Raw genomic sequence first — 17,500 nt, 5'->3', positions numbered from 1 at the left:
GAGATATACCTCAAACAACATGCAGACAAGACCATGTAAACCTGCTACAGGTACCATGTAAACCTGTACTAACCTGTTCCATGGTCGGGCTGTCGGCGACTAAACCGTCTCCCCCACCAGGTTTTCTGGTGAGGAGGGTGTTTGGATATGGACACCCAGCAGGATTAAAAACAAAACCTGTCAAAGGGCGGAGGAGCTCCTTGTGAGCCAACGGCCATCCATATCTAGTGCCCAACTGTGTCTGCGGACGTCCTCCTGCAGTTGGGTCACTTCTTATTAGGAGGTTGGTGGCAGGATTTGCACTCCGGCCACCGTAAAACCCTTCATTCCGCAAAACGCAAAAATGCAAAAAAATCTGAAAACCCACTCCGTGGGAGTACCTCCTGTGCAGCTTCCCTTCGCAGGGCAGCTCACCGGATGACGGGATTGGGGCAAAGCCTTCGGGACCCCCAATCTTTGATGATAGGAGGGAAACCACGGGGTAACATCCCTGGGTCAGATTGCGGGAGAGTGTGTCGGAGTGGTGCTGAGGTGTCGTCCACCAGACGGCGGTCTCCTTGGGTTAACCTGAGGCGGTCCCTTCGGGTGGGTGCCTGGAATGTCCTATCCCTAAGAGAGGATGATCACCTGTCTCTGTTATCATCTGAGCTCAAGCGTTTGGACATCGGGATTGCAGCTCTCTCTGAGGTTCGGAGACCGGATTGCGGCGAGATAATGGTGGGTGGTTACACCTACTATTGGTCTGGTCGCTCTGATGGTTACCATACCCAAGGAGTTGCTGTAGCTGTGTCCAATAAGCTGACCCCAATGATAATTGAGGTAACACCGGTCAACGAGCGTATTATGAGATGAAGGATTCGCCACTCCTTAGGTGTCATTTCCCTGGTCTCTGTTTATGCTCCGACTGAGGTGAGTGATCTCACCGTGAAGGTTGCATTCTACGCCACACTCGAGTCTGTGGTTGATCAGTGCCCCAGACGAGATACACTTCTAGTCTTGGGGGATTTCAATGCATCGACTGGAACTGATAGGGATGGTTATGAGGTGTGTGTTGGTCCCCATGGGTCAGGAACTATGAACCAGAATAGCACTAAGTTCCTTGACTTTGCAAGAAGTCATGGACTTAGGGTGGCTGGTTCATGGTTTCAGCGCTCACAAGCTCATCGCTGGACTTGGTATTCCAACGCTGGCGGTGTGGCAAAGGAGATTGACCATGTCCTCATTGACGGTCGTTGGAGGATGATCCAGAACTGCAGGGTCGACCGGAGTGCTCAGTTCCTCAATACTGACCACAGGCTTGTTGTAGCAACTCTAAAGCTGCACCTTAAATCCTGGAGAATGGTACCATCCCAGCCTAGGCTGGATGTTGCCAAGCTCAGGGATGAGAGAGTAGCTGAGGAGTTTGCAAACAGGTGAGTGGACACGTGGTGGTCTGGGTGCTTTGGGGGGTCCTGAAGAGTTGTGGAGCGCCTTCAACACCACCGTCCTTGATGTTGCCGGTGGATGCCTTGGAGCTCACCGCAGGGCAAAGAAGAATTTTGTCTCTCAAGGGACACTGGATACCATTGACCAGAGTTGCAGGGCCAGGCTGAATGGCAGAGCTGAGCTGTTCAGGGAGCTGAGGCGTAAAACTGTACGTGCACTGAGGGTGGACAAGGAGGCCTATGTGCGAGGAATCTGTGAGGGGGTAGAGCATCACCCGTGGACAGGTGATTCTCGTCCCGCTTACAGGGGAATTCGCGCATTACGTTCATCCAAGCCCATCCCTCGGAGCACTGCAGTTCGAGCAGAGAGTGGTAGGCTCTTGACAGAGGAGTCTGAAGTGAAGGCCCGCTGGGCCGGTTACTTTGAGCGGTTGTACCAGGCTGATCCCCCAGCTGTCGAGTTGGACGTCAAGGGTGTTACAATCCCTGTTGCTGACCCTCGAATCAACTTTGGTCCACCTTCGCTTGTGGAAACACGGGCTGCGGTGAACCAGTTGAAATGGGGAAAAGCTCCAGGGATCTGTGGCATCCATGCCAAACTTCTCAAGGCTGGTGGAAATGCTGCACTCGTGTCGTTGCATGCAGTTTTGTGCTCTGCCTGGAACACAGGCATCATCCCAACTGACTGGAAGAGGGGCCTTGTTGTCCCTCTCTGGAAAGGGAAGGGTGATCGCCAAGACTGCAACAACTACCGAGGGGTGACGCTGCTCTCAGTGCCAGGCAAGGTCTTTGCTCGGATAATTCTCGATAGGGTTCGCCACCATCTGCTTGAGCACCAGCGTCCAGAGCAGTCAGGCTTTACACCAAAGAGGTCAACGATTGACCGTATCCTTGCACTTCGTGTCCTCACCGAACGCAGACGAGAGTTTCGGCAGGGGCTGCTTGCAGCCTATGTTGATCTCTGTAAAGCGTTCGATTCAGTGAATCGGGATGTCCTCTGGAGGATTCTTGGTCTTCGTGGGGTACCACCAAAACTGATCGATCTGATGTCTGAACTCTACTCTGGTACTGAGAGTGCTGTGAAGTGTGGTGGTACCATCTCTGACTTATTTCCAGTTGTTACTGGAGTTCGTCAGGGATGTGTACTTGCCCCCACACTTTTCAGCACTTGTATGGACTGGATTCTAGGGAGGATGTCGGAGAGATCAAGTTGCGGTGCATCGTTTGGGAATGTCAAGATCTCGGACCTTGATTTTGCAGATGATGCAGTCATCTTTGCGGAGACTTTAGACATCCTCTTGGGGGCCCTCGAGGTGCTGAATGAAGAGTCGGAGCTGTTGGGATTACGGGTGTCTTGGGTCAAAACTAAGATCCAGGCTGTCAGTGATATCTTGGATGCTGCTGTCCTGTCTGTGTCTGTTTGTGGTGAGGATGTTGAGGTCGTGGAGAGATTCACTTACCTTGGCAGTGATATTCATGTTTCTGTTGGCTGCGAGTCAGAGGTCAATTGACGTCTGGGTCGGGCCTGGGGAGTCATGGATTCACTGGATCATGGGGTGTGGCGTGATCATGGCCGGTACCTGTGCGGGAGGATGAAAGTCCGAGTCTTCAGGTCCTTGGTACTTCCAGTCTTGCTCTATGGGTGCGAGACTTGGACTCTGACCAAGGATCTGAGACGGAGACTTAATTCCTTTGGTACCAGGTCTCTTCGGAGAATCCTTGGCTATCGCTGGTCGGATTTTGTGTCCAACGAGCGGTTGCTGAGAGAGACTCGGATGAGATTTGTTACCTGCATAGTCCGTGAGCGTCAGTTGCGGCTGTATGGACATGTGGCTCGTTTTCCTGACGCTGATCCTGCTCACCAGATTCTCTCAGCGAGGGAGTCTCATGAGTGGAGGAGGCCAGTGGGCCGACCACGTGCCTCATGGTTGCAACAGGTTGACCATCATCTCAAGGAGATGGAGATGGGCCTGGCATCTGCCTGGGGGATGGCCAGACGGAGGCCCCTGGAGTACCGGTGGAAAGTGGACGCAGCGACGCGCTGTTCTGGCACATGCTCCCATACCTGACCTGAGACAAGACATAGACAGCTTGCAGACAAGACAGAGTACTTTGTGATGTTTCATGGACGAGAGAAAAGTGTCAAAAGCACAAATGTCGCTCGTAACAAGCCAATGTCCACGGATTCGAGTCCCCAAGCTCGAGCACACCACGTGGCAAAATGGCGCTCGTCTTCCTTTGTCGCACCACACGCAGCCTCCGCGCGCTCTGACCCCGCATAAGGTCGACGGCACAAAACCGTCTGATCGATGATGGGTTTCAGCTGGCCTCCCACAAGGTCCAGCATACAAGTCCAGGTCTGGCCTGTTCACCAGACAAGGCCAAATCGAGGTGCCGGCCTCCGGCAGACTGGGCCCATGGGACTCCAAGACGTCGTCAAGCCGTGAGGTGAGTAGGGACAGTCAGAGGCTCCGTCGTTTCTCTCTTGCCTTCCTGCCTCAAGGCCCGACTGCTCAACCAGTAGATCACGCCTCGACGCCCGTCGTTTCTCTCTTGCCTTCCCGCCTCAAAGTCCGACTGCTCAACCAGCAGATCGCGCATCGACACCTGTCGTTTCTCTCTTGCCTTCCTGGCGCACACTCGCCTCGAAGCTCGACTGCTCAACTCTGTCCTCTCAGTTTTTTACCTTGTCTTTTTGGGGTGCGCCCCTTTTACGAAGCTGACAAACTCCTCCCTTTAGTTTCACTTCCTTCTTCAGGCCACTCCCCCTCAGCCGACTGGGTGGAGCCTATCGTCCAGAGAGGGGAAGGAAGAAGAGTAAGCTCTCGATCCACCACCACTGCACAAACAAATAACAGCCTGTGACACCTCCCCACACACATGTAACGTCCATTTTACCGAACAGCCTGGCTAAACATGCATTTAATGGGGGATCTGGGCTAATCCTATATTTAGTAGCATACGAAGGGCCATTTCTGTAACAATATCATTGAAAGCCTGGATCTTCGTTTTGACCCAGGAAACCCGTAATCTCAGCATCTCCGACTCCTCATTCATCACCTCAAGGGCCCCCAAAAGGATATCTGGAGTCTCCACAAAGATGACTGCATCATCTGCAAAATCAAGGTCAGAGATCTTGACATTCCCAAACGATGCATTGCAGCTTGATCTCTCCGACATCCTCCCCAGAATCCAGTCCATACAAGTGCTGAAAAGTGTGGGGGCCAGTACACACCCCTGACGAACTCCAGTCACAACTGGAAATAAGTCAGAGATGGTACCACCACATCTCACAGCACTCTCAGTACCAGAGTATAGTTTAGACATCAGATCGATCAGTTTTGGTTGGCACCCCACGGAGACCAAGAATCCTCCAGAGGGCATCCCAATTCACTGAATCAAACAGATTACAGAGATCAACAAAGGCTGCAAGCAGCCCTTGCCGAAACTCTCGTCTGCATTCGGTGTGGTCCCGAAGAGCAAGGATACGGTCAATCGTTGACTTCTTTGGTGTAATGCCTAACTGCTCTGGACGCTGGTGTCCTGTAGCACATGGTGGCGAACCCTATCAATAATTATCTGAGCAAAGACCTTGCCCGGCACTGAGATCTTTGTCAGTTGTGGTCTGTGACTTCTGACATTGGTGACCACATCGACAGCGTTACATTTTTGAAACTTCTGCTTCAAACAAACAGATACAAAGTCAAATAATAAGTTCACCATTACATACAATGTCCAACTCAGATTCCCACGTTGAGTTGTTTCTGCCCAGTGTCTTATCCTGCCAGCTCAACTCACGCGTGTTCACCTCGTCCTCTGGGGCTGTCAAACAATCTCGTCCTATCACGTTGTTCTCTCTTGTGCGTTGACCCGTTCAGGATGATTGAAGAGCTCAAAGGAATTCCTTCCCAATACACAATCTTAATGAGTTTTAATCAACCTGATTATAATCGGCTCCACACGTTGTCGAATAATTTAATTCCGCTTGTACAGTTGAACCATTTATTTAATACATACAGTATGCATCATGATGGAGAATCAGAGGAAATCCAATAACACAAGCAACACATTTTATCTTCTGATCCTATCAATAAATGGATCTTGAGTTCCTTATATAATAAGCAAAAGTGGGGAGGGTGAGATTATGAAATTATATCTGGTGATTTTCAAGACAAAGTAACTACTGTGGCTTGAGTTTTTGGGGTTGGAGAAGAGATCACTCAAAAGCCTTTTGGCAGTGGTTATTCAGAGGTCAGATTGAATTCAAAGGCTCGAGAACAATTTACAATTAGTGATAAGAATTCAAGCAGACATCTGGACATTATCTCAGCACACATTCCATTAACGCGAGACTCCAGCTTCCAGCCAGACTTTCAGACACCAGCATATTATTATTTAATATTTGAGGAACCCTTAATATTCATAAGCTAAAGAGAATAGATGTCTATTGCACTGAATAAAGATTAAAGATTATTTAGAAGGCAAGTCTGTTTTTGGGGGAGAGGGTCTTTTACTTGGTCGACTGGTAACCTTCCAATACAGTAAAGAAATACAAGGCCATTTAAAATGCAATTTTTTTTTCTTACTTCAAATAAAAAATAAACCAATGTCACCCGCAGGGTGACCCGTATCTTGCCAAAAGGTGACCACGTGTGACTTCTTTAAGGTCACACTGAGGTGAACAGAGCTGCTATCCACCAGGAGCGACTCCTTGAGGAATATCTGCCTACGAGAGATTCCGATGAGAATCGTTCTACAGTGACCATGAAAAATATGCGTTTGCCTCATATGTCACCAAATGATGTCATAATGTCTCAAGCTTGACATATCTAGAAAGCACTCATCGAGGTGTTCAATTTGAGGTACTACACGATATGGTTCCTAAAACTTGAAAATTTGACCTTGGGGTCAAATATGTTTGACCTTAGGCGCTAACCATGAAGGTCAAGGCCAATCGCCACCAAAAATTAATCAGCTGAGCGCCAGACTATGAACTATATTCCCATGGAGTTTGAAGACAATCCAATCAAAATTACTCAAAAAAATAAGGGTTTCGTCGACTCCCATGATTTGCGACAGTGACCTTGACCTTTGACCTTGACCTTCAAAATTTTATGCGCTGAAAGGGACCTCTACAGGCCTCTGATATGCAAAGTTACAAAAATTTCCAATGATAACTGTGCTCTGCAGAATTTTTTATATGTGATTAGAGACAAAAATAAAAAATAAAAAAAAACATACAAGCTGACTAACATATCTTGCAAAAACTTCGTTTTGGCAGGATAATAAGCCAATATTACTTCAATAGCCAAGGAAGTGCAATGTGTTCTATTCAAAATAGATACATGTTCGAGCACATAAATGTAATAATCATATTGTATTCGAATGAGCCATTTCCCATTAAAAGGTTCAAACAATACATTGTGTTTTATGCCGAAAACTTTACTTTTCAAGTTAATTATTAATCAAGCTTAATTGGATATATTTTCCTTTTATCATCACACTTTTGACCATTAGGCTAATTTTGGAGAAATTTGCATCTCCAGCATTAACAACCACTCTGGACATTAACACCTCATTCACTCGTCAGAGTTAAATCGAGCACGGGGCGGATCAAAACACATCTCGTCACATGTCACCTATCTCTCTATATTTCCCTCTTGTGGGTTTATATCGTAACACAGAATGATGCTGTGCCTTTCAGCAAATGCAGTTTTCATCTCGACTAGAAGTTTCGTCTCAGTACATTCTAGCATCTGCAGGAATCTCATCAGGCAGTTTACAGTACAATATTGCCATCCATAGTCAAAATTAGCTCATTACATCAAGCAGTTTACAATTCACTGATTAATGCTACAATAAATTTATTGAATGCAACAGTCAATTTTAATCATTCATTTATAGGTATTCACTAATGCTTATCAACAAATACCACAACCAATGCTTCCTGGCTATATTCTCCAGCTTTTAACTGACACTATCTCACTCCTGTAACATGTATGTGAGATAACCAGAGTTTAGGTAGAAACTCGTCACTTAGCAAAACCCCACTTTGCAAATTTCATGTTATCCTTTCAAGTGTCATGTACAATCACAAAGTCAGCTTTACCCATCATTCTGCATTATAACATATTGATTATTTTGACTTATCATTCAGTATTGCCTCATCTACAAGGCAAAATGATCATTTACTTTTGTGATACTGACTGCAAAAGGCAGAGTCCACTTATTTGATTGTACCATCTCAAAATCCCCAATTGCCTGCTCAGATACATGTTTTTTGAGGTTTTTTTTTTTTACATCTTAGTTTAGTTTTTCTTTAAATTACCATTTTACGTTTTGTTATTCTATCAGTTTACTTGATTTCATTTGACATTTTTGTTGCAGGTCATCAAGAACAATCTCAACCCTATATGGAATCCATTCACTGTGTCCATCAACTCTCTCTGCAGTGGAGACCATGACAAGCCTATCAAGGTGCTTGTAATATTCCTTGAGTTGCACAATAATCCTTGATGCTGCCTGCATGAGGACAGGGTTTGACCTGGACCGATTGATGTACTGCAGTTGGCATGCACGTTGAACTGCTGGTTGAAATCTGTGCTTGGAAGGGAGGTTGTAAATAATGCAATGTTAGCCTCTCAGCTATCTGTTTTTCTTTTATTGCCATGGTTACACTTTGCCGATGTGCCGTTATTCTGTTTTGTGTATAGGTTCAGAGAAACTAAAGACTGCCAGAAAGTGGACTTTGAGCCTCCCAAAGAGCAATATAAAAATTAAATCAGTGAAAATATATCAAAAATAAAAGGTCAACATAAGGAACAAAAGAGCATTTCCAGCCAATAATACTTCAATAGCAAAGGAAGTGCGATGTGCTTATTTTGTATACATCACTCTCGGCTTTCTAGATTTGCCACCATCCCACCAGACCTCCACCCTCTTCATCGTGCAATGTCCGACAGAATGGTGCAGAGGTAGCACACTTACCTTTGAGATGTTTCGTTTTGATTTTTGGTCTGACATTAAAATGGCGGATTGGTACTTTGCATGCAGGGAGTTGCAATAATACATGTGCCATGTCTCAGATAGACATTCTTCTGGGGACCTGTCGAGTTGGCAGACTTCTATCGTTAGTTGGTAGACTTTGAAGATCCCAGAATGTCTTTCGAAAAAGAGGAGGTGAGTTATCACCAGCACATTGAACAAATTCCAAATCCTGCCAAAGCTGACACTGGGCACTGTATCAGAGGCACAGCTGCACTCCCAGCATGCAATGATGCAAACCAGTAGTCAGGTGCTGCATATGAATGAATAAATCCAACCAAAGGGCGAATTCACCATGTGATGAGCTACATTTAACTCAGAAATAATAAATTCCCTCATGTACGCCCACAATTTATGCTGTTTTGGCAAAAATATACAGAAGCAGTGGCAAAGCACCGAGATACAGTCATGGCCAAAAATATTGGCACCCTTGCACTTTTTTCAAATAACTCACAATTTTCTCGAAAATTATGTTGAAATTGACAAAAGTATTTGGTCTCCATAATTCTTTAATTCACAGTTAACATGAGAGAACCTTTGCTTTTGATTCAGAACTGAATATGTCCTTTTAAATCAGAAAATAAAAAGAAATGGTATTGACAAAATTATTGACACCCTCGACTTAATATCTTGTGGAACAGACTTTGGACAAAATAACTGCAGTCAAGCACTTACTGGAGCCATGAATGAGCTTCATACACCTCTCTCCTGGCAGTTTGGCCCACTCTTGTGCAAACTGCTCCAGTTCTCCGAGATGTGAATGGTGTCTTCTCCCAACTGCTGTTTTCAGATGTCCCCACTGGTGTTCAATGGGATTTAGATCTAGACTCATTGCTGGCCACTTCAGAACAGTCCAGCATTTTGTCTTGAACCATTCCTGTGTGCTTTTGAAGTGTTTTTGGGGTCATTGTTCTGCTGCAAGACCCATGACCTTCGACAGAGATCCAGCTCTCTGATTCTGGGTTGAACAATGTGCTCAAAAATGCCTTGGTAATCTACATATTTCATGATGCCATGCACACATTCAAAGCAACCAGTGCCAGAGGCAGCACAGCAACCACCAAACATCACTGAACCTCCTTTGACTCGGGAAGGTGTTATTTTATTTGAAGACTTCATTTTGTTTTCTGTAAACATAGAGATGATGTGTTTCACCAAAAATCTCTAATTTGGTCTCATCTGTCCTGAGGACATTCTCGCAGAAGGATTTTTGGCTTGCTTAGGTGTTTTTTGGCAAACTTCGGTCAGGCTTCTTTATGTCTCTCTCTCAGCAGTGGAGTCCTCCTGGGTCTCCTACCATATAACGCCCTTTCATTGAGTTGGCGATGGATGGTGTGAGTTGAAACTGTCGTACCTTGTGTCTGAAGGTCAGCTTGAATCTATTTGGCAAGTGATCAAAGTGTTTTCTCCGCCATTCAAACAATAATTTGCTGCAATCTTCGATCAAGTTTTCTCTTGTGGCCATGTCCAGGGAGGTTGGCTATCATGCCATGGGCCTTAAACTTCCTGATGACATTGTGTACACTAGACACAGGAACATCAAAGTCTCTGGAGATGGACTTGTAGCCTTGAGATTGTCCATGCTTGGCTACAATCTTGTGTCTGACCTCCTCAGACAATTCACTGGTTTTCTTTCTTTTCTCCATGCTCATTGCGGTACACAGAGTGACACAAAACAGCAGAATGACTCCATTTCTCTATTCAAACTGGTTGAATGAGTGATTTTTATATTTCAGCCACCTGCAACTCACCATAGGTCAGTTTAATTCCAAAGTAAAGGCGAGTCACCTTCTTGAAATCTCATTATTTCTCACAACTTCTAAAAGTTGCCAATAATATTGTCCGGGCCATTTTAGGATTTTTGTGTGGAATAAGCTAAGATTTAGTAATTTTTTTCAGCTCTTTTTTTTTGTTTTGTTCTCCTGCAAACCAAATAAATACATATGTGGATACCAAAATATTTTTTTAATTTCAACAATTTTCTGGAAGAAATGGTGCATTATTTGAAAAAAAGTGCAAGGGTGCCAGTATTTTTGACCATGGATGTGGATAATGAAAATCTGATACATTTCACAGCTTTAAAGTACTACCTCAAGCCATTAATGCAGAAGTTTACCTTACTTGATTGTGATTGTGCAAAAGTTGTTGCACAACATGTTTTATTAATCAAAAATGGCTGTGCAATTTTGTCACAACAGAAACCTTTAAGCAATTGCCCAAATTCATTTAAACTTTCATCTGCCTGAGTTCATCGATATACAATTGCAGAAATTAATTTAAACCGCTCTTCTTGTCCACAACAATCCACTCATCATCTACTATATAAATGGCAGTCCTTCTGTCTGTTTGTCTCTTTGTTTGTAACCAATAAGCTCCTAGACCAGTGAACCGATCTTGATGAAACTTCACACACATATAGAACTAACATTCAGCTCCAGGATGCGCTAAGTGGCTTTCCATAAAAATGAAAAAATATATATATAAAAAAAAATTAAAAAAATTCCATTAAAAAAAGGCTTTCGAATAGTGTGCCGTCGTATTAATCGTAACAAAATACTTCATGGTTAAAAACGCTAGGGTTTTTTGAAATACAAAATGTTCATATTCGTTGACTTTTTAAACATACACATTCTCCTCCTGTTATTTGAATTATCGAACTGCACGTGCACGGCAACAGCTAACTGCTGATAGATCTGCTCATGAAAGAGCCAGGCAAGCTGAGTCAGCTGCAGAGAGAGAGAGAGAGAGAGAGAGAGAGAGAGAGAGAGAGAGAGAGAGAGAGAGAGAGAGAGAGAGAGAGAGAGAGAGAGAGAGAGAGAGAGAGAGAGAGAGAGAGAGAGAGAGAGAGAGAGAGAGAGAGAGAGAGAGAGACGACTTACTGCTGATATATCTGCTCATCAACGACCCAGGCAAGCAGAGTCGGCTGCAGAGAGAGCGTCGCCTAACTGCAAATAGAGCGTCACACCGACGGGCGAGAGAAGCACAAAACTCACGTTCCAGCTTTCTAGGTCCAGGTTTTGGCAGGACATCAAGGACAGTTGCCACGGATGCTAGAAACATTGAGTGGCTCAAGGCCACCTTCAACTATGACCTCTCTGAGAATTACGGCAGCATAAAGCATTCCTTCCATAAATCTGAGGAATAAAAGAAGCCTTCCTGATTTTCTCCATAAAACTAATGCCTCAGTCTATCTAGCGTGAGGAAAATAGGCCAAATTTCCCGGGTATTACCGGGTACTTCAGCTCGTGGAATAATAAACAAAGGAAAACAGGAAAAGAGCAATCAGAGATTGCAGACTCTCGCTAGGACTGGTTTTGTGTAGTGTATTATATGTGGTGTTTGTGTACTGGTGTGTTATGTACTATAATTAATAAGAGACATAACTCGAATTGCTACTTTATAACTGCTGGCAGTGATGACCGGGTACCAAAACATCCTGCCTTGATGCAACTCCACTTTGAATGGACACTTGACACTGACCCATGATGTTTATTATTATTAAACTTAAATCAGAATGGAATTAAAATAAATTCAATTCAAAACAAATAGAAGACCTTATACTGCAGGTACAGTACAGTACTGCATTGGAGTCATCATAAGGAACCCAGACAAGTGAAAAGCAAAGATGGAGTCATCAGGAGGAACCTAGATAGGACTCAGGTTTCAGCTGCTACTCTTTTACCCTCAAACTCATCCAGGCATAGTCAAGAGAGCCTTATTCAAACAAAAAAATAATTAAAAAAAGAACCCAGATTCAAAAAATTAAGTAACTTTGTCTGCCAGGCCATGCTTCTGATCAGGTTGAAATTGAAAACATATATTCTCCATCAGTACTAGATCATAATTGTGGAGTTTCACGTCAATCGATGAAGTGCTTCAAGAGAAATAATTTTTTTAAAAGATTGTCGTTCAAACTAATATATCTGCCAGACCATGTGACCTATCAATTATTTGTGAACACTCTTGTATCCCCAAGGCTTGTAGAACATTTCTGTGAAGTTTCCCCTCGATCTTTCTGGCGGTTCTGCAGAAAATATTTTTAAAGGTTTTCTGGTAAATTCAATATTGCTGCCAAACCATATCACCTTTGACATCATATATGGGAATATTTTGTTCCTCCTGGATAGGCGGTCATAAGCTGTAAGATTTTACGTTTATCTGTTCAGCAATTTCAGAGAAGAAGATTATTGAAGGTTTAATCATTAAAAAGGCTGCCGGTGACCGATGACGTCATCATTTTTTCTGTCGACCAATTTACCCCAAGCTGACCCTCAAATTTTTCATATTGACTGGATGTAGCATTCTCCGGATGCAATTATGATGTCACAAAGAAGGCACCTATGACATCATGCTTGTTCCCCATGTGAAGTACTTGTCATGTGCCAAGTTTCACTTTTTTCCAAGGTGCTCTTTGGAGATGCATAGATCTAAAGTTTTTCCTTTTTTTCAACGTGGCTACCACACCACGTGACATATGATGTCATCATTATCATTAAAACATTCTACATGAGTGGTCGCTCCTTTGGTGAAAATTTTGGGTCAATCCAACAAGCGGTTTCAGAGAAAAACCATACTCAAGTTTTGTGCGGGCAAACACACAAACAAATGAAAAATCACTCATGGAGTGACACTTGATAAAACAGAACAAAGTCAATGGCACTCGGTAGCACACATACCTCCATCAGGCTGAATAGTTTAAGTTTTGTATCCCAATGATGGGCTGGATCTGAACCAAAATCTTATCCACTTTTTCTTGTCATCTAATCAACTCACCCACCTAGTTTTGTCATAACTTGTCAATGTCTTTTTGAGATATCATGATATATAGTTTTTGGCCCTATCTCTCAATTTTAGAAATTAGGCCCGATGTTGACCTTTTCACCTTAAAAATAAATTGTGGTTGAATTCATTGATCTGATGTGCAAATCCTTTTCAAATTTCAAGTCAATCGAATGAAAATTGAGGATTTTAGAAATTTGTAAAAGTTTTTGACCTTTGGCCTATGATGACCTTTTGACCTAAAAAGAAATACGATTCTGTTGGACCACCATCTCCACCATTTGGTGAATTTTCGTGATGATCAGTTTAAAATTGTGACCTGTCAGCATTTAAAGGTGAGCATACAGACAAACGGAAGTGATCAACATACTTGTCAAAAAAAAAGAAAATTGCCAGTAACAGACAGACAGACATAGTCAAACGGACCCAAATGCAATGTCCTCTCCTCTGGTGAGGGTAAATATTGTTACTCAAAACACAAAAAAAGTCAAAAATTCACGAGTACATTTTGTACAGAATACTTGCTGAAACTGAATCTGCATTTTCCTTTCCATTAAAAATATATATAATTGTTACAAATACCTATCAAAATCATTTAAATTAAATCATTTGAATTCCTTTGGCATTACCTATACTAACTTGAGATGGAGGAGACACTATGATTGCAAAGGTAATTTTGTCAGGATGATGCCTGTCCATTGCTTTGTGGGCAGGTTCAGGACCCCTGCAATTTCTCCAAATGTGGGAAATGACGATGTGGTCGGTGTTGACAGTGAAAACAGGATTTTCTCTCTTACCCAAATACTCTGCAGTATTTGAGCAAATTCCTCAGCACTTTCTGCTGCCACCGTTATTGCCAAATTTAGAGCAAATGGTCTGCATTAATTTACTTTCAACGACTGTGGTGCATAACATGCTTTCTTAAAAGGCTGCAATCAACAGTATTGATAGTCTCCGACAAGATGGTGCACTTACCTTTGAGCTGACTAGTCTGGCCAATCTGGGTTTGATTGCAGTACAAATACGCGACATAGACTGCTCATTGTGTGGTACTTGGACTCTCCCACCCTGAGATCCCAACTTGCCCCACCCATAAAATATCAACTGTATGTATATATGTATATATATATACATATATATATACATATATATATACATATATATATATATATATTTATATATATATATATATATATATATATATATATATATGTATATATATATGTATATATATATATATATATGTATATATATATATATATATATATATATATACATGTATATATATATATGTATATATATATACATGTATATATATGTATATATATATATATATATATATGTATATATATGTATATATATATATATATATGTATATATATATATATATATATATATATATATATATGTATATATATATATATGTATATATATATATATATATATATATATATATATATGTATATATATATATATATATATATATATGTATATATATATATATATATATATGTATATATATATATATATATATATATATATATATATATATGTATATATATGTATATATATATATATATGTATGTATATATATATATATATATGTATATATATATATATATATATATATATATATATATATATATATATATATATATATATATATATATATATATGTATATATATATATATATGTATATATGTATATATATATATATATATATATATATGTATATATGTATATATATATATATATATGTATATATATATATATATATATATATATATATATATATGTATATGTATATATATATATATATATATATATATATATGTATATATATATATGTATATATATATATATATATGTATATATATATATATATATATATATATATGTATATATATATATATATATATGTATATATATATATATATATATATATATATATATATATGTATATATGTATATATATATGTATATGTATATATATATATATATATATATATGTATATATATATGTATATATATATGTATATGTATATATATATATATATATGTATATATATATATATATACATATATATACATATACATATATATATACATATATATATATATATATATATATATATACATATATATATATACATATACATATACATATATAAAGAAAAAAAAGTGATCATTGCAACAGATCTCAAAACTCGTTGATATCTATTGATCACCATGACTTTTGCTCAGGTTATATTCCACACTGGATGTGATTCTTCCATGTCAACAACAGAAGATGCCCTCAGTTTCAAACATTATGTCAGGGTCATTTAACTGGAGATATCCTCTGAATTTTCACCCTGCTCTGCTTTCAAAACTTTCAGCAAGTATCCAGTATCCTCTCTTGAATTGGCAATGAGATTTACTTCCTGCTAGTAAGCAGCAGGCTGCTTTGGATCGTGTTCCCTCCCATACCCATGCCAAAGAGACCAGCATCCCTCAAGGTAGTGTTCTGGCACCAATCCTGTTTTTGTCATACAGGGTGGCCTTAAAGTCACTTTACCCCTGTCCAGTAAAGTATTCGTTCTTAAACTCTTTAAGATACAGGTTTTATTGTGCAGTACTTACAATAATAAATCCGTCATTGTATCTGTATGCCCTGCATCATTCTCCTGACTCAATGTTGTCACATATCACGGCAGGGGAGGGTGGAGGGGAAAGAAGGGAGGGAGTGCGATAAATGTAGCAGAGGTATGGTGATCTTTAGGTCTTCCTGTATGTCGATGACCCCTCCTCATCACTGGAAAATCCATTTGTATTATTTTGCATACGACTCCACTCTTCACCCCTTCACCAGGCAGGCTGTGCCAGTATCCTTCTCTGCTAATCCTAAGAAAATCAACAACTACTCATCAACCTGAAACGTGTTTTATAAAGCAAGAAAGACGAATGGTCTCACTTTGTCCATCCATAAGGTCTGACTGACAAATCCCTTTTTTTTTGGTGCGCCTCTGGGAGAGGTACAGTTTTTTTGGGGCTCCTGGGCCTCATCATCACTATTATGGAATGGCCCACTTGTCCCAATTCTTGAATAACAATGTTCCAGGCAGTTCAACCAACACTTGCAGAGGTTTAAATCACTTTCTTTACTTAAAGCACTATAAGTATGTCAGTAAAAACCGTACCTTTTCCAGGTACATGCACACGTCCCTCCAAACAGGGCAACGCCGGTCTCCCCGCTTGCCGCGGAGATGAGGCGACACATGGGCGGAGCATGAATATGCATGAGACAAAACACGAATATGCATGAGGAAAAGCATGAGCGGAGCATGAATATACATTTTACATTCAAACTTGGTCACATCACAATCACATTTAATCTCTCATGGGTACATCATATTTCCAAGCTTGCCTTCAAATCTGGTCACCACCTCAGACGTCTCAGCTTGTAAGAGTGAATAAGGCATTAATTTGAAGTACTACCAGAGAATATGAACGTTCCACCACCCCATCCCCTCCACCATTGGCTGGTGCCACTGTTTTGCATTTTGCCTCCATTGTGGCTGTTGAGTATATAGCCCTCTGTGTCATTGGCATCTTGAGACAGGAGGCTGACTCTTATGGTCTGCTTGTTGTTAACCATAGGCTGGTTGGTGGTCTTGCAGTATTTAACTGAGCAGCTCCATTCTGGTCCTGTTCCTCCTTCCCAATCACCTTTGCCTCACCCCTGTCCCACCAAGTCACACATATTCAACAAGATAACCTTAACATGCTGCCTTTGTCTGTGGTTTCAGACTCTCCCTCCAGGCCTTCAAGTTTGCTTCCCAACATCATCTGCTAGTTTCTCCCATTTCAACCTCTGAGCTTTACTCCACTCACTGAGACCCTGTTGCCCTTTCACCAGCCACTCCTCTCCTCATGCTGTGGTGCATGTTTGTGTTCTCCACTTGCTTCTTCTTCTCCAACTTTCTATATCTTGACACTTTACCCTCCTGTCCTGCTACTCTATAATACTCAACACCTGTATTAAAATATTAAAAGGTACACCACAGGTCATTGCAAACCTGAAGGAATGAATTAGTAATGTACAACGGACAGCACAACATGCTCACTCAAAATGCAGCACAGAAGACAATACTGTCATTAGCATGGTACTACTAACTTGTACTTGTTTTGCCATATAAAGGGTAATCAATAATGATACACATTTGTTATATGTATATGTGGAAAAATTACATGCTCAGACCAGGAATCAAAC

The 17,500-nt window shown here is 41.3% G+C and overlaps 1 protein-coding gene and 1 long non-coding RNA gene across 8 annotated transcripts in view; one reads left to right on the top strand and one right to left on the bottom strand.

Moving 5' to 3' along the window:
• LOC147017098 (copine-4-like) overlaps nucleotides 1–17,500 on the top strand; it is a 186,069-nt gene that overhangs the window by 89,543 nt on the left and 79,026 nt on the right. For all 4 annotated transcript variants that reach the window (XR_015049342.1, XM_085846469.1, XM_085846470.1 and 1 more), the window contains one exon: nucleotides 7,812–7,901. Coding sequence is in view for 3 of the 4 variants with exons in the window: in XM_085846469.1 (XP_085702595.1) it covers nucleotides 7,812–7,901 (90 nt within the window). In the remaining variant the exon portion in view is untranslated. The remainder of the gene's footprint in view (nucleotides 1–7,811; nucleotides 7,902–17,500) is intronic.
• LOC147017099 (uncharacterized) overlaps nucleotides 1–17,500 on the bottom strand; it is a 148,662-nt gene that overhangs the window by 89,542 nt on the left and 41,620 nt on the right. For 3 of the 4 annotated variants that reach the window (XR_015049346.1, XR_015049344.1, XR_015049343.1), the window contains one exon: nucleotides 16,428–16,481. The exons of the other annotated variant lie outside the window; for it this stretch is intronic. This is a non-coding gene — a long non-coding RNA (uncharacterized LOC147017099). The remainder of the gene's footprint in view (nucleotides 1–16,427; nucleotides 16,482–17,500) is intronic. 4 annotated transcript variants of the gene reach the window in all.

This window comes from Eptatretus burgeri, chromosome 11 (assembly GCF_056783735.1).
Source record: "Eptatretus burgeri isolate ZD-2024b chromosome 11, Ebu_testis_v1, whole genome shotgun sequence".
Lineage (NCBI taxonomy): Eukaryota > Metazoa > Chordata > Myxini > Myxiniformes > Myxinidae > Eptatretus > Eptatretus burgeri.
This window is presented reverse-complemented; position numbering and strand designations above follow the sequence as displayed.